Below are 23,838 nucleotides of genomic sequence, written 5' to 3' on the forward strand. Positions count from 1 at the left end.
AAATCAAAAACTCAAAGCTTTAACGTGATACCATTAAAGCTCTCTCGAAGGCACATGTTTTCAAAGATCATATTTTCATGTGCTACTACACCAAAAAAATGTAAACCATCACGCTGGACGGTAGATATCACTACTGAAAAAGTCTAACAGTGATATACACATCATACACAATTTCACCACTTCTCTCTATGTTTAATCTTCTACAACTCTAAGACGTCTACGCATTACCTAATCTCTATACAAGAGACCTTAAAATTTTTAAGGCTACATTAATATCCATCTCACCTAACCAGCAATCAGCTCACAAAATCTAAAGAGTATTTGTATGTAAAGCTAGTAGTGAAAGATGAATTCTCCATATTTTCTTATACTTATTGGACACATTTCCACCATGGTCAGGGCTTGTGGTAAACCAAGCTGGGCTGAGAAAACAGTGTTCATTCCATATCAGGTTTAAGTTAGAAGTTGAACCTCAAGGATGCATCAGGACTGGCTATGAAATGCTGTGGACAGTTTGGATTAAATGAAGGCCTCCTCTAATTGAAAACTCACAGGTGTACCTACTCTTATGAGATTTCAGCTGCATTTGAATCAGAAATTAAACCCTTTCTAATTTAGAATCCAACACAAATCAGGCTAAGATTAGAGGTACGAAACAAGCCTCCAGCGCAAAATCTGGGGGTTTGTTCTCCGTGATCCAGTTTTGGCCCAGATCTAGTTATAAAATTTTCATTTAACAACAACTCTGGCTCTGTTTACAAAAAATGAGATTTTGCCAAGGAAAAATTCAAGTATGGCACTAAAAATATGCTTCAGTTCCTGTGCGTGTTACGTTGTTTTTTAATTGGACCTAAATAATTTCTTAAAGCCAGATGGAAAGAGACTGCTTTTAGAACTTCATTTCCCATCCACCAGTAATCATTACACCTAATGATAACAAATGTAATACATACTGGTCTCTTTTTTGCCAGCTGTGTTTAAAAATTTGAGATCTGATTTGTATAAGATTTTAATTCTTAAGTCATTGAATTGTTTTCAATATCTGAATACCGTCACGCATAAAATAAAAGTAGTTCTACAGTGTATATTCTAAATTTTTAAAGTTGGAATTTCATAAGTAGTTTAGGAGTGGAAAGTATTAAGTTTTATTGCACTTACCCGTAATATATCTGTCTTCAGTTGTAGTTCTGTAGGTGGAGCTGAGTGCATCAGCCCTAATAAAGTGCCCATATCATCATCCCCACTAGGTGATAACACCAGTTGCTGGATAATCATCAGTGCATGCTGTCGACACTGTGGATACTTCACTATATTGTGTACACACCTTGCACCACCAAACTCCCTGAAAATACCTATAGCATAAGAAGAAAAAAAAAGGGAGAAAAAACACAAGATACTGTATCAAAACCTTGTTCAAGTGCACTATCACCGTATAACTGAACATAAAATGCTTCATTCTTCACCAGTGCAAATTCAGTGACCATTTTCATCGATCACACAGAAGTTTACAACAGCTTTTTATATGAAAATGAGCTGATCACAGTTAACTGGAATTCTAATTGTATTCTCCCCTGGAATATTTTATGTTCAAAGTTACCATTGGGGTAATTTTATAGTCCAATTCTAAGAATTTCCATGTCACTCTTACAGAAGGCTTCAACACTGGTTATTCACTTCTTTCATGCTACAGTTCAAAGAGTGGTGGGATGGACCCATATTATTTTTTCTCTGACCCATGACCATAGAAAGGGTAAACTGTTAAAAAGCAGTGATTGTCATAATATGCTTGTACAGTTCTTAACACAACAGGGCCCCAATTCTAATTAGGCTTCTGGGTGTTACTCTGTAACAAATAAATTTGTAGTAGTAGTAGTGGTAGTAACTGAAGATGGGCTCAGTCCTTTTACAGTATTTTCTACAGCTTAATTCCCTGAACATGTAAAAATCTAATCATTCAGGGAGGACACCTACACTACATCTAACACTTTAAATAAATAACATAATATAATATCAATAAATTTAAATAAAAAAACCAGTTACTTTGTCTTATTACCTACCTTATTACCCCCCCCCCTTTTTTTTTAAAGTAAGGGTTAACAAAAATTCAGAATTTTGTTTTATTGAAGAGGGGGTCTCAATCATTTCTCCTTTCATTTTCCCAATCGTTAAACAAAAACGTGTCACCTGTGCAGTAACTGATGTTCTTGGAGATGAGTGTCCCTGGGTGCTCCACTGTAGGTGTCGGTGCGCCACTACTCAGAGATTTTTACAGCAGTACCCGCATCAGCCGCACATGCGCGGAGCCTGCCTCACATACCAGTCTTGTCTTAATAGTGCGCATGCGCGGCCAAACTCCTCAGTTCCTTCTCTACAACGGAGACTGCCCCAGCTTCGAAGTAGAGGGGAGGATGGTGGGGAGTGGAGCACCCACAGGGACACTCATCTCAAAGAACGTCAGTTACCGCACATGTGAGTAACCTCCTCCTCTTCTTCTTCAAGAGGTGTCCCTATGGGTGCTCCACTGTAGGTGACTGAAAAGCAGTATCTCTCAAGGAGGTAGGGACTTTGGATCTGGAAGGAATGCAGTAGACAGAACAGCTCTGTCCACACGCGTATTGGTAATGGGTCCCTGTGTAAGAGCATAATGTTTTGCAAACCTATTTTCAAAAGCTCAAATGGCATCTCTGGCAATGTCCTTAAAGGGGGACGTTATGTAGAAAGGCCACTGCGGCCGCCATGGATCCCCAATTTTTGCTCCAGATCCCTAAATGGCCCTAAATGAACTCACAACCCTGGGTTTAGCAGGCCAATGCTCAAACCACTGAGCTATCCCTTCCCCCAATGGTTCAAATGGTTTTGGGTTAGGCATGTTAAGACTAAGGGGACGTCCCAGGACGGATTAGACAGTTTGATGCATGATATAAGGTTTGGGGTCCCTTAAGGAATCACTTATTAATGGGATGAGCAAAGATAGTCCTATCGTTGATGGCATCACAGAACATTGTAATTGCGGCCAAGCGGAGTTTGATGGGACTGAGGGAGAGCCCAGATGACTATCTATTATAGATTAAATTAACTATTAGTGGGAGAGGCACGGAAAAAAGGAGCGGTGTTTGTGACAACCCACCAGTGTATAAATCTTGTCCAGTTATAAAGGCAGGTGGTGCATGTAGAATTTGTTGTGCTATGAAGGAGTACATTTTGAACCTGCTCCGAGCAAGTTCACTCGGCGTGAGAGAACCATGAAGGAGCCAAACCTTGAGGTCTAACATGGTTAAATTGCGGTGGAGTAGTAGACCCTGTTGTTGGGACAAGAGATTCAGGCAGAGGGTAGTGGGATGGGTGCAGAAAGCGACATCATGGTAAGGAAAGGGTATCATGCCTGTCTGGGCCATGTGGGGCCATCATTATGACCCTGGTTTGGTGTGTTCGTATTTTTATCAATTATTTGTGTATTAGCGGTATCAGGGAAATGCATACATTATGTCGGTGTTCCATGGGAACATGAACACATCCCTCGAGGAGTGTTTGCCTAGTTCCACTTTGGAACAAAATCTTGGGCATTTCTTGTTTGCTACAGTTGTCAAAAGGTCTGCGGTTGGGTATCCCTATGTGTGGAATATGTCTAGTACTATATCCTCGTTTAGTTCCCATTCATGGTCTATGGGAAATCTTCTGCTGAAGTCGTAGTGGTGGTATTGAGAGAGCCAGGTAAGTATGAGACACCAATTCCATCATTTCATCGCTTATGTACAAAGAAGTGGGATCACCCCCCTACCCCCCGTTTACATAGAAGATGAAGGCAATGTTGTCGGACATTATCCTGATACGTTGGTTTTATATGAAAGGAGAAATTGGAGGCAGGCATTGCGTATTGTTCAGAGTTCTAAATGTTGATGTGAAGGGATGTCTCGGCAGGAGACAAAAGACCCTGGGTAGCATATTGGGGCATGTGTACTCCCTATACCGTAAGGGATGTGACTGTAGTTAAGACAACCAATGGGACGCCCTGTAGAAAGGGGACCCATAGCAAAGGTTGTGAGGCAATGTCCACCAGTAGAGAGAGTCCTAGACTCTGGGAGGTCTGTATAAAAGTTTGTTCAGACCATGGACATTCAGTCTGTAGACAGTGGAATCCAACTCTGGAAACAGAGGCGAGCTTTCCTGACTACAAAACTGCAAGAGGCCATGTAGCCTCAGAGTTGCAGGCAAGCTCGTGTAGCCACTTGTGAACTGTTGCACAGCTTGGGAATGAAAAGGTTGATAGTGTTAAGAAGGTGGAGTGGGAGAGATGCTATTCTTTTGCATAAGTCGAAATGTGCTGCTATGAACTCCAGTTGTTGGGTGGGAGTGAATGAAGATTTTCTTTGTTCATTCGCAGGCCAAGAGCATGGAAACAGTGGACTGTCCGTTGTGTGGACTGAATGGCTTCTTGGAGAGTCCTGGCTTTGAAAAGACAGTTGTCGAGGTAAGTAAAAATGATGATTCTTTATGAGATGAGCTGTTATGACTGCGACGAGTTTGGAAAAGACAAGTTTTTTTCCGGTCGAAAGGCCAAAAGGTAAGGACCCTGTACTGGTAGTGTTGTGAGCCCAGAACAAAGCAAATAAAATGTCTGTGGGCAGGATGTATGGTCACAGGAACATAAGCATCCTGCAGGTTGAGGGCTGAAAATCCAATCTCCCTGCTCCAGCGCTGGAATTATGGTTGCAAGTGTCACCTTTTAATTATTATTATTAATTTTATTTAATAAATTTATTGAGGCATCTGAGGTAGAGAATGGGTCGTCATCCCCTAGTTTTCTTTTGTGTTCAAAAGAAATGGGAGCAGAACCCTTTTCCTCTGTGTTGGTCAGGCGCTGCTCCTAATTGGAGGAGATGATGAACCTCTTGGTGGAGCAGTTGTTTGGGGACCAAGGGTGGGGGTGGGAGAAATGGGCACTGAAGTAGGGATGATGTTTTCTATACTGTTGGTCACATCTTCACATTTGCTTGTTAGTGGGAGGGGGCTGACATGGAGCCGATGAATTGGTATGGCGACATTGATATCCTGGTCACGGATGTTGTTGTTCACATTGTCTATGACTTTCTGGAGTATACAGTGGGTAGCATGGATGTTGAGAAGGTTGGTATCTGTATGGTCTCTTCCTATTTGTAGGGTTTGCATACAGAGAGACCATAATGTCGCTCTCAAGTCCTTCATGGAGCGAAGCACATCATTGGTGTTACTGGCAAATAGTTTTATCATCATCAAAAGGGAGATCTTCTATGATATTCTGAACCTCGCAAGGAAAAGAAGACTATGAAAGCCATGAAGCTCGATGCATCACGACTGCTGTAGCGGTGGACCTTGAGCTGTGTTAGCAACATCAAGTGGGCAACTTGTAGTGAGGTACGGGAGATGATTTGTCCGTCAGAGACTATGGTTTTAAACTGATGGTGTTGTTTTTTTTCCCCCCACTCTGGAATGTCATCAATAAAGTCCATGAGTTCCTCATAATTTCTGTGGTCATGTTTTGCCAGAACGGCCGCATAATTAGATATCCAGAATTGTAATGTGAATGAAGCCTACACTTTACAACCAAGCAGGTCCAGCCCTTTACTGTCTTTATCAGTTGGGGTAGATTTGGGAACTGTTCTTTGTTCTTTTGGTTAGCTACCTCTACTACCAATGAGTTTGGTGCTAGGTGAGTAAAAAGGAACTCAGACCCTTTGGAAGGAATAAAATATTTACAGTTAGCTCACTTACAGGTAGGTCTGGCAGTAGCCCGTGTCTGCCATATAGTTTTGGCAGGATCCATAATGGCTGGATTTATAGGTAAAGCAATCTTGGATGTGGAGGAAGGTTGCAGGATATCAGTCAACTCATGCTGGTTTTCAGAAAACTTCCTCCAGATTAATCCTCAACTCACTGGCGACTCTCTCGAATAGGTCTTGAAATTTTAAGAAATCATCCAACAGTGTTGGTGGTGAGGCAGTATAGTCTCATCCTGCGTGGATATGGGGTCCACAAGGGTTGGGGAAGCATGTGTAGCATGTTCATCAAAGTGTGGAGTAACAGCTTGTTGTTGTGTCTCATTCATAGCCATACGCACTGGTGGTGGGGGTGGCGAGGTGGCATTGCTCCTATTTTTGGCATCTTGGGGATCACAGTGGAATCACTTATATGGTGCTCATGGATCCCGTATTACCACTGACCGGGGAAAGGCATAGGTGGTGCCACCCATGGGTTTGTATACCAGAGAGGGAGGTCTTTGATGAACAAAGACCTAGATTTTCTGTGACAAGTGCTGATTTGGCTCTGTGACTGAGAGAACTGGTAGGGTGAAAAATCTCCCTGCACTATGGCTTCCTCATCACTAGAAAAGTGAGATACAGCCGGAGACAGGTGTCCGGACCGCATGCGAATGTCTGGAGAAAAATAGGTGTCAAGTAGAGGTAACTGTAGGTTAGGTGAACCAGGTCTGGTGAACCAATGAACTGTGGTGCCTGAGAGCCTGTGCGAGAGAAACCCTCTGTTAGGAGCGCTTGTGGCACCGGAGGGTCGTTCGGCATGGACGTTCTCTGCACCATAGCGCTCAATGCATTCGCTGAGGTCGGTGGTGCTGGGAAGGTAAGCGCAGCTGGGGTCTGTTGTGGCAAGGTCCTCTGTGCTGGCACAGTGTCCATTGGGGTGCCAGACGGTGCCATGAGAGAGGCAGGCAACTTGAAGCCTCGGCACCGGGAGCTTGCGCCGTCACCACAGCCAGAGGTGGGATTAGTGCGATGCCAGGGGAACCAGCACATGAAAGGTGCTGAGCCGAGAAAAGGTCTGCATAGAAGAAATAGACCTGCTCAGCAACCTTTTTGCTTGCATTGTTTCCCTTATGGGTAAGGGAGGCAGGTGTTTTCTTTTTTTGTCCTTTTTGGAGGTGGGAGGGCTGCGGTTCACTGAGGAGCCCGTACCTGGGTCAGAAGCAGGTCCGAGTGACTTCTGTCCAATAATCATTTTCAGGTGGAGTTCTCAATCTTTATGTGCCCTGGATTTTAATTTGGAACAATGGGCACATTTTTGAGGAATGAGGGACTCCCCCAAGCATTTTATACACTGGGAGTGACCATATGAGATAGGGATGGCATCCCTGCATGTAGTGCACCGCTTAAATCCTGGGGAGCCAGGCATATTAGCGTCGGCTGGAGGCTGAGAGGAATAAGCAGGAACAAATTTTTTTTTTTTTTAAAAGGGATGAACTTATCCAGTAACTAAGTGCTAAAGTAAGGGAAAAAAGGACGTAGAATGGGTAAGAGAAAAAGTTTTAACAAGTCTGCTGTAGGTCCGACTCCGGCCGGGGACGGTAGAGAAGGAACTGAGGAGTTTGGCTGTGCACGCGCACTGTTAAGACAAGACTGGTATGTGAGGAAGGTTCCGTGCAGGTGTGGCCGATATGGATACGGCTGTAAAAATCTCCAAACAATGGCGCAGGGGCGCACTGACACCTACCATGGAGCACCCAGAGGGACACCTCTCCAAGAACCACCTTTGGTTCCCCTCGTAATACAATACATGTGTTGACAGAAGGCCACCTTCATAAGGCAGGCCAGAGTTGGGGAAAACTTCAACCTCATCTAATCTCCAACATCATTTTGGATTGCCTCTAGGTAGGGAATCCTAACAGTTGCTTTTTGTATTTTAAAAGCTCTCTTTTTTACTTTTGGGTCTGCCACACTTAGAGTGATGGACCAGAGCACACATACTGCACCAGCCCTGGTGACCGCCTGAGCAGTGGACAGTGCAGCTGTCCCCGGGGCCGCTCCAGCAGCAGCCGGCGTGGCTGTCCCTGGGGCCAGCTGCTCAGGCAGCCCTGGGGACAGCCACACCGACCTCTGCAGAAGTCACGGAAAGTCATGGAATCCCTGACATCTGCAACCTCCATGACAGACATGGAGCCCTAATGATGATTGTTTTATCACTGAAACAGACTGTCACCTTCAACAAGCAACAGCCTCTGGCAACCTGGTATGCCACCGGTCGAGCAATTGCTTTCTTAAGCTTTTGTTCTTCAAAAAACTGACTATTAAACCTAAGAAAAAATACAGTATATGTAATAACTTGAGATGATGTTAGGAACTTAGCAGGGGCCATACTGGAACTGATCAGTGGCACTTATTCTAATACTTTCAATAATGGCCTATGCCAGATGCTTAAAGTAAAACTCCCATAATGCACATGAATAACCATGAATAAACTAAGAGGGACAATTTTCTTCCTGACCCTCAAGGATGACTTGTTTAAGTACTGAAGCATGAGTATTAATAACCTTTGTAGCTAGGATAACAATTAGTTAACTCCAGATTACTTTCTTAATTAATGTATAAGAGTATAAACCTTCTTCTTTCTATCCATTTCCAATTTGTTCCCTCCAGCTCTATCTTATGTCTCTTGGATCTGATACTAATATTAATGGACATGGTAAAATGAGAGGCTGATTGGCCTTTGACACAGTCACAGAGCTAACGGCACCTCTCTCTCTTTTGTGGTCTCTGGATATGTCTATACAGCAATTAAAAACCAACAGCTAGCCTCTGCCAGCTGACTTTGGCTCATGGGGCTTGGGCAGTGGGACTGTTTCACTGCAGTGTAGGCTTCTGGTCTTGGGCTGCAGCCTGAGCTCTGTGACCCTCTCACCACACAGGGTTCTTGAGCCTGAGCACCAGCCTGAATTCGGAAGTCAGCTCTCCAATGAAACAACTCCACAGCCCGAGCCCCATGAGCCCAAGTCAGATGTCATGGGTCAGCCACGGGTTTTTACTTGCAGTGTAGACATACCCTCTGAGCACATTCCGTCAGGTGTCAGGCCTCGTGCCTTCACATATCCTGGGGTGGAATTTTGCAATTCTCCTACTTCTAGACCAGACCCTGGGCTACAGTATTTTATATGCACCATTCTGATCCTGCAGCTCCAACTAAGATCAGGCACCTAAGGGTCTTCCCTTCAGGAGTTGGTGACCAGGCAGCTTTCTTAAAATAAAAGTATGATTTTAGCAGTAGGAACAAAGCTTTGAGAGAAAATGAATTTTAAAAACTGGCTACATATATGTCATCCTACCTAAAGCCCTATCATCCTGTGATGGTGATCTAAGTAGGCCTACCTTTTAGAGACACCCCCAGCTGATGCTGTATCTCAGGCTGGTTCCCCTGAACTACCATCACATCTCTTTTGAGAGAGGGTGCCTTTCAAACCCTGATATAGTTCTTTGGTTCTTCTGTGTTCTCAGACTTTGACCCTTGTTGTCAAAAGCAGTCCACCTAGGCTTCCCAGGAAATCAAGCCAGAGTTCTCAGAGCCAACTGTTCCTGTTTTGTCCTTTAGCAGTCCTGTTTGTTGCGGGGTAACTTCTTGAGACACTTTTTCCATCCTCCTCATTTTTCAAGATTCATTCCTGTTCATTACCAATACAGTCACACAGAAAACACCCCTATCAAGCCCACCATAATATTAATAAATTATTACATACCAGCTAAAAATCCATCGGACACACCATTCATTATTATATACTTATACTATATCTCCTCTTAATCTCAAGTAATCCTGATTCTTTAAATCTCTCCTTGCATGGAAGCTCTCCATAACAAGTATTTTTTGTCACCCTTCTCTGGTTCTTTTCCATTTCTATTGTGCCTTTTCTGAGATAAAACAATCAAAACTGAATACAACATTCAAGGTAAAAGCGTATAATTAATTCATATAACACAACTGTAATATATCCTGTATTATTCTTGAAAACCTCCTTAATAGAGCCTAACTTGCTTCTTTCATCCATCAAGTTGCTCAGCATGATTTTTTTTCCTCTTAAGAGTTACAACTTGTCAGTATGCTTGAGTAATCTAATTTTCTCTTCCAAAGTGTGCTGAGTCGCATTTGTCTGCTTTTAATTTTATCTGCTATTATATTTTCCAATTACCTACTGTAGTTTAATTAGTTTCTGGTGGAGTTCCTCACAATCTAGTCTTGTCATACTTAATTAATGTTAATAAACAGCAATTCTGGGCACCATACTAGACAACCTTGTCTTCCATATAATTGACCACCAAAAAACCTACAACAGACACTGGGATTTTCCAGTATTAACCTCTTTGCATGCTGACAAATAGGCCTACATTTACTACTTAGTTTCCTATGTCTTGATTTTATGTTCCACCTTACACTTTACCTTTTTCTTCACAGCCTCCTACTTTGCCTAAGTTACTATTTCTAAAACAATTTTCAGTGGATTCAAGGTTAGCAAGACCTATTTTACCCTTACAGTTATTTGGATGGAACAAAAGTCAGGAACTCAGATATACTAACTGCATTTCAGACACCTTGCTGAAACCATCACACATTATTCACACGAATGTGAGCAAGTGTTTCCCTTAAATTAATAAGGGAAAAATATCTGCTACATATACACAACATAATATTTTCAAATGATACTTAGTGTTCTAAATTGACAATAAAATTTTACATAAATTGTCTGACATTAATTCTGATGCTTAAGTTTTCAGTTTCCATTTTTTCTACCCCTAAAGAAACAATCTCAGTCATCCAAGTGTAAAATAGTACCTGTAACAACTTCTGACTAGCAACCACATTTTCACTTTTGCATATCTCCAAAATGGAAAAACAAAATTTTATCAAAACTTTCCAAAACAATACATTTATTTCTATACTTAGACTAAACAATGCAAGAGGTCAGCCTGATAAAGTAATTTTTAGAGAAAGCTATGAACACCTAAAAATACAGGCTCATAATGGAAATACTTTCTTAATCATAATTCAAATAAATCTGATTTGTAATCTGTAGAAAAACTGGTAGCCACCCAACACAACTCTCTGCCAAGATTTAATAGGAAGGTATTAATAAGATTTCTTTTACTTTTACAAAGTGAACTTTAAAACACTTGAGTATATCACGCAATATCACATTAAAATGGAATTATCAAAACAAAGGAATTAACCATTCTGATGCATTACTCCAATTGTTTTTTAAAACACCTGTTTACTTGCTAATTTGCCACATTGAGTAATTCACAATATGTCTTCCAGACATGGTAATTAGCAAGGTTCTACTGTAACAGAGTTAGTGCTACAATATCAACTAAGGGGAAATGGGATTATTGTTTTGCACTACACAGTTTATGGAAGAAATTTTAATCTTGTAAATATATATTTTTTACACTGTATAGGGAATATCCAGTGTACTGAATTTAATTTTCTATTCCATAAGTTAGGGATAAATATATAAATGTATGATTGGAAAAAAATCACAATTTAGTTATCAAGGTTATCTGATGTGAAACCAAAGACATATTCCATTCTGTACTTTGTCATTGTCATAAATATAAAGGGAAGGATAAACACCTTTAAAATCTCTTCTGGCCAGAAGAAATACCCTTTCACCTGTAAAGGGTTAAGAAGCTAGGATAACCTTGCTGGCACCTGACCAAAATGACCAATGAAGAGACAAGATACTTTCAAAGCTGGATGGGGGGAGAAACAAAGGTTCTCTCTGTCTGTGTGATGCTTTTGCCGGGAACAGAAAAGGAATGGAGTCTTAGAACTTAGTAAGTAATCTAGCTAGATATTCATTAGATGCTGTTTTGTTAAAATGGCTGATAAAATAATCTGTGCTGAATGGAATGTATATTCCTGTTTTTGTGTCTTCTTGTAACTTAAGGTTTTGCCTAGAGGGATTCTCTATGTTTTGAATCTGATTACTCTGTAAGCTATTTACCATCCTGATTTTACAGAGGTGATTCTTTTACTTTTTTTCTTCAATTAAAATTATTCTTTTAAGAACCTGATTGCTTTTTCATTGTTCTTAAGATCCAAGGGTTTGGGTCTGTGTTCACCTACACAAATTGGTGAGGATTTTTATCAAGCCTTCCCCAGGAAAGGGGGTGTAGGGTTTCGAGAGGGTTTTGGGGGGAAAGACGTTTCCAAGCGGGCTCTTTCCACGTTATATATTTCTTAGACGTTTGGTGGTGGCAGTGATAAAGTCCACGGGCAAAAGGTAAAATAGTTTGTACCTTGGGGAAGTTTTAACCTAAGCTGGTAAAATTAAGCTTAGGGGTTTTCATGCAGGTCCCCACATCTGTACCCTAGAGTTCAGAGTGGGGAAGAACCTTGACAGTCATCAACAAAATAATATACTCCAACTACAAACTGTTCTACATCGCTATGTAGTTTAAGCTTTCCTTTTACTAGCAACAAGTTGCAGGAATAAAACAGCCTGATAGTTACTGTCAAAAAGGTAATTTAGTGGGTAACTATTAGGAATGTTGTTGACAGGCTGCCAAGCAGAATTATGTCAGTTTGCATTTGGTGCAGGTGTGAAGTGATATCCACTGCGGAAACACGGTATGGTAGGTAACCTATTTTATAAGAAAAGGACAGAACATTAATACAGCATCAAACGAGATACTCATACCCTAACGGGGAGTGAAGTAAATTCACTTTGTTAAGGAAAACAGTATTTTTTTTTTTAAATTTCAGACATTTATCACCTATATTCGTAACATTTATTGAGCACTTGAAACACTTCCATTTCAAGTAAGATACCACAAGCCACATTAAAGGTAAACAACATGGTGCAGTAATCATCCTTTATTTGGGTGGTTTTTTCATTTGTTTTGTATTTAACGGCACTGACTGTAGCTAGACACACATCAAAATTACAGAAGTCATCAATTTAAATACACAAGCACACATTCTTCAAGGTAAAATCCAGGGAAGCTTACACTTTCCTGCTTGTAGGCCAGAAGAAAGAAATCAAGTCAGGAAAAAATTAATTCTGCTTAAAAATCATTATGACAAGCACTGGAAATTTTTGAAGCTTTTAGGTAAGTTTCTATACATTTTTACAAGTTATTTCCTTGTAAATGTTGTGTTTATAACTTTTATTTTTATTTTATTGTTACTTAGTCTCCGCCAGTTTCAAATAAAACCTTTGATCTCTACTTCCCTTTTTTGCTTGTTATAAAGGATAGATCATTCCTTCAACAGTCATTCTTCCCACCCTAAGGCCTGACATCAGCTTTACCCCTCACACAGGCTTCCCATCCAAAGCCTATTGAAGTCAATTATTTCAAAGGGCAGGTGGTGTAGGTTACTTAAAACAGAAAGCGTGACATCCACAACCAGACAAAGCTAAAATACAGAAAATACTCATTGAATATTAAATATCACTGCAATTTCCAGGTTGTTCCCGTTCACTTGCAATTCATTCTTTCCCCCTACCCCCCAGGTACACTACAGGTTAGCAGCCAAACAATGTTTTATGAGCAACTGGTCTGCTTTCAAATTTATCTGTATTCAGAAAACCTAAATCAGAGACTGACCAATACACCCAGCTAAACTTTTTATACACAAAAGAATTCAGCTGCCTGTAAAAGGCTGCTGAACAAAGTACCATGACTGAAGGATTAACATAATGCTTTCATCTGACTGCAAACTGCTGTTAAACACAGAAGCTGAATTTCAGAAAGGAAAAGGAAACGAATAAGAAGTTACATTCTAGCAGTCCAGACAGTGTGCCACAACAGTGCTTTACCAACACAGCTGGGTTGTTCTCAAGCTTACTATAATTTAGAAAGTCAAATCAGGACCATTTTAACAGCTTCTAATTTCTCTTTGCTAAGTAAAAAAGCCCTAGATTCTTTGAAACAGAAGTGAGGGTTGAGGAAAAGAAATGGGCAGGATTTAAGACATTTTAAAGAGCATTAGGTCTATATCTGCTAATTTCTGTAGTGTTTTTTTTTTTTTTCCCAAAAATACATCAGCAAGAGGCAGGATTTAAAAGAGTTATCAGCTTCCTCTCCCTCTTATTTACATAGAGGGCACATATATGTAAATTAGATACATATTGAGGATGAAATACACAAAGAACAACGAGGAGCCCGGTGGCACCTTAAAGACGAACAGATTTATTTATGCATAAGCTTTCATGGGGAAAAACACCACTTCTTCAGATGCATGGAATGTGAAGCTTCCACGCATCTGAAAAAGAAGTGGGGTTTTTTTTATGCCCAAATAAATCTGTCAGTCTTTAAGGTGCCACTGGACTCCTCGTTTTTGTGGATACAGACTAACATGGCTACCCCTCTGATACACAATAAAGTAACTTACATTAAAAGGTGAGTTTAGAAATGGCCTAATTTTCAAAAATACACATGTAACTGAGCACACAACTGGTACATGAAAATTTGGAATAAGCTCAAGTAAATGGCAAGGTGTGTTTAGTCGACATCTATATATTCAGTTACTCGATTTGTGTGCATGTCCAGTGATTTCAGAAGCAAATAAGATATTCAGTAACGTGCTACTATTTTACAGTATAAACTATACATGTAGCTTATTTTTAGTAAAAAGTTGAATAGGTAAACCTAACCCTATAACTAAACGGACTGAAATTGTTCATAGTCCTTTCATTATATTGTTTTAACTGTATTATATAGATTTTTTACTCTTAAAAATATAACGGACACAAAGTAAAACTATGAGGTCACATTAAAGTATATTTTCAATTCCTGCAGCACACGACAGTCAATACATGACTCAGGTACAAGATCATCAGTAGACTTTGACCATAGAAACTGAATGTAATAACAAAGTGCTGTACTATTAATATGTTGTATTTCAAGGTCAAAAGCATTCTATTTGATGCAGACAATCTTACATTTAGCCCAATCAGTCAATACCACTCATTTAAATCATGTCTTTTAAGTATGCACTTCAGAGTCCACCATTATCATAATTGATGTAACTTCTATAATTACCTGCATTTGTGTTTGATCCTTGTAGTAGTACTGTCAAGGTCTCCATAACCAATAAAGCTAGCTGCTTTTGGTCCTCTAAAGAACTGTTGTTTCTTGAATCCCCTAGACAATAATATCAAAAGTTCATTGCACTGAAAACAACAAAGCTGATATTTTTTAAAGATTAAAAAATAAAGTTTTGTTCCTTTCACCAATCCCATTTTTTTTTTTTTTTTTGATTCCACACAAAAACCATCCTCTAACAAACTTGTAAACCACATTAAGGACATATCCACACACACACTCAGGAAAGTTGTGACAAATTAACTTAAGGTGTGAAGTTAAAATACATTAAACCCATCTGTAGATGTTCTCATTCAGAAGTAAAATTGCCTTAGTTTCTTTTAGCTTAATCCACAGGGCATGCACACTGGAATTTAATGTGCTTTAACTTCACACCTTTAGTTAAGTCACCTTAACTTTCCTCAGGGCTTATCCAAACAAATATTTAGTTCGCAGCAAGATGGGGTGTGAATCTACCCTGCACAAGCGTAGAACTCTTAAGAACTGAAGTGTTTTTCAGTGGGAGCTGCAGGCTCAGGACTTCATCTAGTAGGCCACCACCATGCACATTAACAAAACTCTACAACATGGTGTAAGGCAGATTTTTTCATCAAGTATTTGATTATGAACTATTGCTGGTTACTTAGTGTGGTCTGAGCAGTTTAAAAAGGTTTATCATGATATCAGATGCTGAGATGCCACAGGCAACAGATGCATAAAATTCATTAGACATGTCATAGGCTGAATGGAGACAAGCAAAATATAGTTTCAGCCAGAAAACACAATCAAGTTACCATAAACTGTTACATGGCACAGGTGAGAGGTGTTCAATACCTGAGATGGATGAACAGATTTGTTTGTGTGTTTATAGCAATATAGCCCCACAAAGCTTGAAAGGGCTCTGCAAACATGGACCCTTACTCTCCCATGGAGAAAAAGTGAATCACTGGGACTTCATGCAAGAATAAAGGTCTGTGCTTCAAGAGTACTTTACTAGGTTAGATCCACATTGTAAACTACTGCGATAACTGGGATGAAAGCCAATATATAATCAATATATAATTATACAGATGGCATTTCCCACTTGTTAATTTTTGCCGTGTACTAGAATAACTTAAAAATGTTACATTAAATATGTTTTTTTTAAAGTAGAAAACTCCAGCTATTATATATTTTTAATAAATACTTCACACTTATATAGTACCTTTCATTAGAGGACCTTAAAGCACTTTCTAAAGGTGGATAAACATTACCATAATTTTACATAAGAAAACAAGCACAGAGAGTTTAAGTGAGCTTCGTAACATCACATAGTAATTCATTGGCAGTGCTGAGAACAGAACCCAGGTGGCCCAACTAACCAGAACTAGCCCCTGCTACCCAACACTAGTCTCCTTAACCATCCAAAAACATGTACATAAACAAAAACAAAGAAAACACTCTACCTTGATCATTGAGAGCCTGAGTGGGATCTTTCAAAAGGGCTGCATATTTGTGCAAAAGGTTTACCATCACTTCCAGAAGCCCCACCTCCCTGAAGACATCCTTAAAGATGTAGTCATGACGGGTGAACTTAAGAAGTGTTTTCATTGCAATGATGCTACACTGGTAAGAGGTGCTGGACTTTAAGAGGATGCTGACACTAATCAGTTCTTTACAAGGAATATAATTCAAGCTGAAGACAATAAACTCCAGCATCTCAAAGTATTTGGTCTGCACTTCTGGAAGTTTGGAAATTTTCTCTGCAAACTGGGACAAGGTGTGCTGTGATTCCAAGATGAAGTAGTTGGCATTGTCCGCTATGTAAATATTTGTAATGGCATCCAGAATAATTTGTGCAAGATAGTTAGTTTTTGCTTTCAAAAATGCATTCTGAAGGACGGAGAAAGCTTGAATATTCCTCACACTATGACCTACAATAGGAAACAAGGGGGAAAAACAGAATTCTTTATACTCATTTGCATTATGGGAGAAGTATGAATTAAACAAACAATTTGTTCTCTGTAGCCCAACAAGTAGAAACAAATTCTACTAATATGGATTTTTCAAAAAGCAAGAACACACTAAGACATCCTTTAAAGGAACTTATTTCACAATTCTACTTATTTCACAATTCTGAATGGAAAGATCTATTATTTATTGTTGCTTAAGATGGCATCTCTTTTTGAAAATAAACTTTGGCATGTGTAACAACTTAAAGATATAGTATTTTAAATGATCAAAGGGTAAATGAACATGAAAAAATCTAAATGCAATTTAAGCAATTAAAAATCTGAACGGGTAATAGTTGAGGTAGGAAATTTACTTCTTTGAAAAGCACTGTTTGATCCATAATGGAAAACTTTGCACCAACTCAGACTGAGATTGGAACGATATGCAGCAGCTCCCCCTCACCAACAACCACCCAATAACATCACAAGTAGTAATGTCAGTCAAAACAAAAAAGTGTTGACCAAATTAAAGCTCAGTAACATGCACATTCTTTTAACTTCCCCCACCTCGGAACAGTTTGGAAGTCACTTGTGGAACAAAGAGAGTTAGACCATATTTCAGGACCAGGGGGTTTGGCATTACATTCATGGGTGGGCTACAGATGCTGCCAGCCAGTGGTGGCCCTCCTTTAGGAAGGCTATTCTTGCTCGATTCCCAGAGATTCTTTCAAGAGCTGGGATTGGATGGCCAACAAAATGCCCTCCTTTAAAGTAAGAGCAACAGACAGAGAGCGTCCTCTTTTAATCCGCTCTTTCCTGCTGCAAAAAATCTATTTCCTTCTACTTTTTTTTCCTTTGTGGTTATTGTCGCAGAGGGCCATAAGTTGGCATGGGGTTATTTGCTGTATGGCTGGTTAAGAGGGGATGTGGAATTAATAGTCATAAGCCGATCACAGGCACTTTTGGCCTTCGACGCAATTGTGCTGTTCGCATTGTGCAAACACCTTGAGCTTTGAACTGACGGTACAGGCACTTGGTACAATTAACTTGTTTTCGATTCATATTATCTCAGTGTTGGGAGCTGGTCCTGGCAACATGGGTTAGACTTCCCTCAGTGGTGACAGAATTATAGTGTTTGGTGAGACCAACCACAAACAAGCTAAGGTTTTGTCGACATGGGGAAATTCTGTGGCACAATTATATGTCTGTAGTTTCATGAATCCTTGAGCATATGCACATATGCAGAATATGTACATGGACAATCACTTGCAGAAAAACAGGATAGTTTCTCGGTCTTATATCTGGGTACAGAAGGATGAGGAAAAGAGTATAAAGCCCTCAACCTCCATATCCAAATGGTTATAGATATTGAAAGTATACCCCCATTCATGAGTGAGTTTTGTGATATAGTCAAGGTTAAAAAATGCAAAATGTGAGCCAACATCTGCAATATTTGAAAACATTTTTCTTGCCATTAATAGTTTTGCACTGCATGGATACCTCTCTAATGCTATAATACTCTCATTAGTCCAATCATCAGAGTACACTGTGGTCACAGAAGATATAATTGCTGCAAACACTTTCAAAAACTGTGTTAAATTTGTGTAACACAATACTTGTCATGTAGTCTAACCTATCATACACAGGATTATACTGGTCTGCACTAAAAGCCTACATACTACTATTGGCCTTCTAACAGGTTTTCTCGTGCAGGGTGGGGATGTTTGAGAGGGGATGGGAAAAAATTAAAAAGGAATTAGATAGTAGTAAATTAACGGTAACAATTTGAGAAAGCCAATTAACCGTTTTAGTAACATCTGTACCATGGCATGGACTAAATTATCTAAGTAAAGGCTATAGAATGTACAAAACAACTTTAAAACAATGTAATCAAACACTTGCAGCTTTTTGTGAAGAGTTCCATAGTATGAAGCCATCTTTAGTTTGAAAGCTGTGGCTTTGAATCTCAAGTATGAGACTGAAATCCAACAGTGCGGCATCCATTACAATTCAGTTCCAAAAGAACTTCACAAAATCTTCTAAAAATAAAAACTGAAACTACTATGCATTATATACATCATTGATCTTCAGATAGCCTGATAAAGTTTTATTTTCAAATACTAATTGAAAACAACATTTGTTTTAATCAACCTGTAATTGGTTTTTAGATTTTTAAAAAGAGAGACAGCACGCAGATTTATAATGTTTGCACTGAATACTATCTTCATTTGTTACGCTCCTTTAGTCACTTGATTTAAAAAAAACTCACAAGTATTTTAATAAGAAAAGGAGGACTTGTGGCACCTTAGAGACTCATGCTCAAATAAATTGGTTAGTCTCTAAGGTGCCACAAGTACTCCTTTTCTTTTTGCAAATACAGACTAACACGGCTGCTACTCTGAAACCCGTCAAAGTATTTTAATGCCACATTTCATTTTTTCCTTGAAGGCTGAAAACAGAACCTTTTGAAATGTAATATGCAACAACTGTTTATTCTGTTCATCCAATAAAGCATCCAATAGAGAGCATTAATACCAATATTGCATTGCAAAGTCACACATTAATTTTTCTCTTCTAAATTACTAGCTTTTCATGATTGTTTTAAAATGAAAGATGTTGAAAAGTTAATTGACAGCTCATGAATTGTGCAAGGAAGATCGACAGCTACAGAACCTGAAAAAACAGTACTGTATCCAGGGAATAGGCATAGCACAAGCACCAGAAGCAAGACCCTCCTCCATGAAAATGTGAAGTATTAAACACAGCAGGAATTACTCTGCTGGGCAGAAAGGGACAAGCCACACATGGAGTAACTAGCAGATCTACTGCTAGATGGATCCACAAGCCTAACCTTCACTAACGTATGAGGCCTGTCAGGGTCCCAGGTCTTACTAAAACTTACAGACAATTGAATTGGACCAGATTAGCTTCTCAGCCACTCCTCACCAAGGTTCTAAGGCTCTGTTTACACAAGAATTTACACCAGTCTAACTAAAGGTGTGTTTTTAAATCAAGTTGAACTAGTGCAAAACGGATGTGGGCATTCTTAAACCAATTTAAATCTGGTGTGTATCATTTTAGCTTCATTGAATAAGAAATCAATATTAAACTAAACTGACATTAAACAGGTTAAATGTCCACACAAAGGTGTTGAACTGGTTTAACTAAATCTGTTTATAAAATCAATTTAGGTCTAGATAAATAGATAGGGGGAAGAGGGAATATTCCTTTAAATTTCTGCTACTTCTTAAATGTCATCTCCTCACCCAAACTCATATTGATACTAACTGATACTAACCCCTCTGTGGACAATTTATTTCTGTTTAAGAGGAGATTTCAGTTTAGCATACATTTCCCTAATTGACTTAAGCTAAAATGAAATAAACTTGCTTTAAACTGAAAAAAAACAAAAACAACTAAAAACAGCATCCACAAAGCCTTTTGCACCAGATTAGATTAAAATCACACTTTAAATTATATCTGTCCAAACTCCTAAAATCTGCCTGGAGGATCTATTTAATTTGTACTTTGTAGAGGGGTGATTCAGCATTTGGAGCTAAATGAGGAGAAATTGCCTCCCTTATTTTCATCTGGACACTAGCAATTAAGCAAAATCACCTTTTAAAGTCAGTATTTAATTGCTGATGTTAGAAGAAACATGAACTGTAAATGGTTTCTGTAGCGTACCAGACATTTCTCCCCCAATAAAACTTCTGCTCTGTGTGATACAAACAGTAAACTCACCTTTGCCTGCAGGTTGTGGGACTGCAAATCCAGGCAACAGAAAAGGTGCCCCGGTGGTAATACCAGCTGGTTTTAATTCATTGACACCATATGTTGTCAAGGAAGTTATCAGATTAACCAAATCCTTCAAAGCATCCTTGGATTCTGCCTCTTTTGCCTGTTCTAATCTAAAGAACATACAGTACAACAACTCACATTAGCACATATTCACTTTAACATAAACCATCCACTCAAACTCATTTGAGGTTTATTTAGTTAGTTTTGGTTTTTCTTAAATTAAGGAGAGATGTTAATTTTAGAGGCACAGATTTAGTGACCTAGAATTCTGAAGCCAAAGGCTAGAGTTCACCACATTTTAAACTTTCTTCTAAGTTTTAACAGCATTCAATTGATTAAACATTATTATTTGTATTATGGTAGCATTTGGAAATCAGATTGAGATGGGGCTTCAATATGCTAAACACATAGTAAAAGGTTATCCCTGACCCAAAAAATACTAACCAGACAAGTCAACAGGGGGCATGAAAGGAAAGGAAGTATCATCATTTTACAGATGAGGAAATAAGACACAGAGTAAATACATAAAAGTAGTACTTCAAAGACAGCCGTGCGACATACAAAACTTCATAAGTACACATTTAGCAGAAGGGAACTGCAGAAGTCTTTACATAAAAACTCTCTGAAATGCAGTTCTTTGTAATAAAAAAATATTACCATACAAAGAATATAATAAACAATATAACTACTAACAACATTTGTACACACAGGTATTTTATTATATTCAGTTACTGTTAAAAAAAAAAAAAAGGTATAAATCTTCAGAGTGCAAAAGGCTCAGCATAATTAGGGACCAAAGAACCGAGGACAGCTTTAGGATGAAAACAAAATAATGTATCCTAAAAATAATCACAATATACAGTAGAACCTCAGAATTACGAACACCTTGGGAATGGAGGTTGTTCATAACTCTGAAATGTTTTTAACTCTGAAGAAAATGTTATGGTTCTTTCAAAAGTTTACAACTTGACTTAATACAGCTTTGGAACTTTACTATGAAAAAGAAAAATTCTGCTTTCCCTTTATTTTTTTTAGTAGTTTATGTTTAACACAGTACTGCACTGTGTTGGGTTTTGTTTTGTTTTTTTGGTCTCTGCTATTGCATAATTTGTGTACTTCCAGTTCCAAATGAGGTCTGTGGTTGACTGGTCAGTTCGTAACCCTGGTGTTCATAACTCTAAGGTTCTACTGTAGTGCAATGTAAACTTTCATTTCAGCAATTTATATTTATAACCCACATGACCAGTCTTTTAACTTGTTTGTAACAATGACAAAAACACTAGGCATCATCCTTTCAATACATTTTGTCTGTTACATTGCTCCTAAATGAAAAATAATCACAGAATCACAGATATGTGAGACAGGAAGAGACCTCGATAGGTCATCTGTTCCAGTACTCTGCACTGAGGCAGGACTAAATATTACAGACCGTCCCTGAAAGGTATTTAACCCATTTTTTAACACCACCAATGACAGAGATTCCATAACCTCTCTAGGTGATTTGTTCCAGTGTGTAACTACCCTTACAGTTGCGAAGTTTTTCCTAATATCTAACCTATATTCCCCTTTGCTGCAATTTAAGCCCATTGCTTTTTGCCTGTCCTCAGTGGATAAGGAGGAGAACAATTTATCATCTTCCTATTTATAACAACCTTTTACTTATTTGAAAACTATCATCATGCCCCCTCAGTCTTCTCTTCTCCAAACTAAACAAACCCATTGTTTTCAATCTTTCCTGGTCGGTCATATTTTCTACACCTATAATAACTTTTGTTGCTCTCCTCTGGACTTTCTCCAGTTTGCCCACATCTTTCCCAAAGTGTGGTGCCCAGAACTGTACACAGTTGCAGTTTTTTTAGTGCTGATTAGAGTGGAAAAATTACTTCTCATGCCTTGCTTATAACACTCCTGTTACTACATTTCAGAATTATGTTAGCTATTTTTTGCAACAGTGTTACATTGACGACTCTCATTTAGTTTGAGATTCACAATAACCCATAGATCCTTTTCTGTATATTCCTTCCTAGGTAGTCCTAACATGGCTGTTATTCTGAAACCTATCATTATGCAAGGCACTGCATTTAGCCGTATGGAGTGGAAATCTATTAACTGCATGAAAAAACTTGTACAGATACAGACAGACATCATCTTCCTTTCCAAATGCAAACAGATGGACATCGTACCAAAAGGACTGAAGGTAAAAAATCCATTACAATCTACATACCACGCTGACTATGCTGACAGCTTGTGCCACATGCTCTCAAAGAAACTGCGGAATCACCTGATCAACATCCTCTACAGCAAACAGGGAAAGATTAAGAATGAGCTCTCAAAAATGGATACTCTCATAAAAAAACAACCTTCCACACAAACTTCCTCATGGCTGGACTTTACTAAAACTAGACAAGCCATTTACAACACACACTCTGCTTCTCTACAAAAGAAAAAGGACACTAAACTTTCTAAACTACTACATGCCACAAAGGGCCACAGCAATGGTTCCTCAACCTACCCAGCAATATTGTTAACTTAACCAACTATACTCTCAGCCCAGCAGAAGCAGCTGTCCTATCTCGGGGCCTCTCCTTCTGCCCCTCCACCCCCACGAACATGACACAGTTCTGTGGTGACCTAGAATCCTATTTTCGACGTCTCCGACTCAAAGAATATTTCCAACATACTTCTGAACAACATACTAACCCACAGAGACCTCCCTACCAACATTACAAAAAGAAGGATTCTAGGTGGACTCCTCCTGAAGGTCGAAACAGCAGACTGGACTTCTACATAGAGTGCTTTCGCCGACGTGCACGGGCTGAAATTGTGGAAAAGCAGCATCACTTGCCCCATAACCTCAGCCGTGCGGAACGCAATGCCATCCACAGCCTCAGAAACAACTCTGACATCATAATCAAAAAGGCTGACAAAGGAGATGCTGTTGTCATCATCAATAGGTCGGAATATGAACAAGAGGCTGCTCGGCAGCTCTCCAACACCACTTTCTACAAGCCATTACCCTCTGATCCCACGGAAAGTTACCAAAAAACTACAGCATTTGCTCAAGAAACTTCCTGAAAAAGCACAAGATCAAATCCGCACAGACACACCTCTGGAACCCCAACCTGGGATATTCTATCTACTACCCAAGATCCATAAACCTGGAAATCCTGGGCGCCCCATCATCTCAGACATTGGCACTCTGACAGCAGGATTGTCTGGCTATGTAGACTCCCTCAGGCCCTATGCTACCAGCACTCCCAGCTACCTTC

The 23,838-nt window shown here is 39.3% G+C and overlaps 1 protein-coding gene across 9 annotated transcripts in view; it reads right to left on the minus strand.

Annotated features, from left to right (window-relative positions):
• WDFY3 (WD repeat and FYVE domain containing 3) overlaps nt 1-23,838 on the minus strand; it is a 262,278-nt gene that overhangs the window by 145,623 nt on the left and 92,817 nt on the right. For all 9 annotated transcript variants that reach the window (XM_073340560.1, XM_073340559.1, XM_073340566.1 and 6 more), the window contains 4 exons: nt 20,513-20,679; nt 16,283-16,750; nt 14,796-14,897; nt 1,159-1,352 (listed from right to left, as the gene is read on the minus strand). In XM_073340560.1, coding sequence (XP_073196661.1) covers nt 1,159-1,352; nt 14,796-14,897; nt 16,283-16,750; nt 20,513-20,679 — 931 coding nt within the window. The remainder of the gene's footprint in view (nt 1-1,158; nt 1,353-14,795; nt 14,898-16,282; nt 16,751-20,512; nt 20,680-23,838) is intronic.

The sequence above is a fragment of the Lepidochelys kempii genome, chromosome 4 (genome assembly GCF_965140265.1).
Source record: "Lepidochelys kempii isolate rLepKem1 chromosome 4, rLepKem1.hap2, whole genome shotgun sequence".
Classification (NCBI taxonomy): Eukaryota; Metazoa; Chordata; order Testudines; family Cheloniidae; genus Lepidochelys; species Lepidochelys kempii.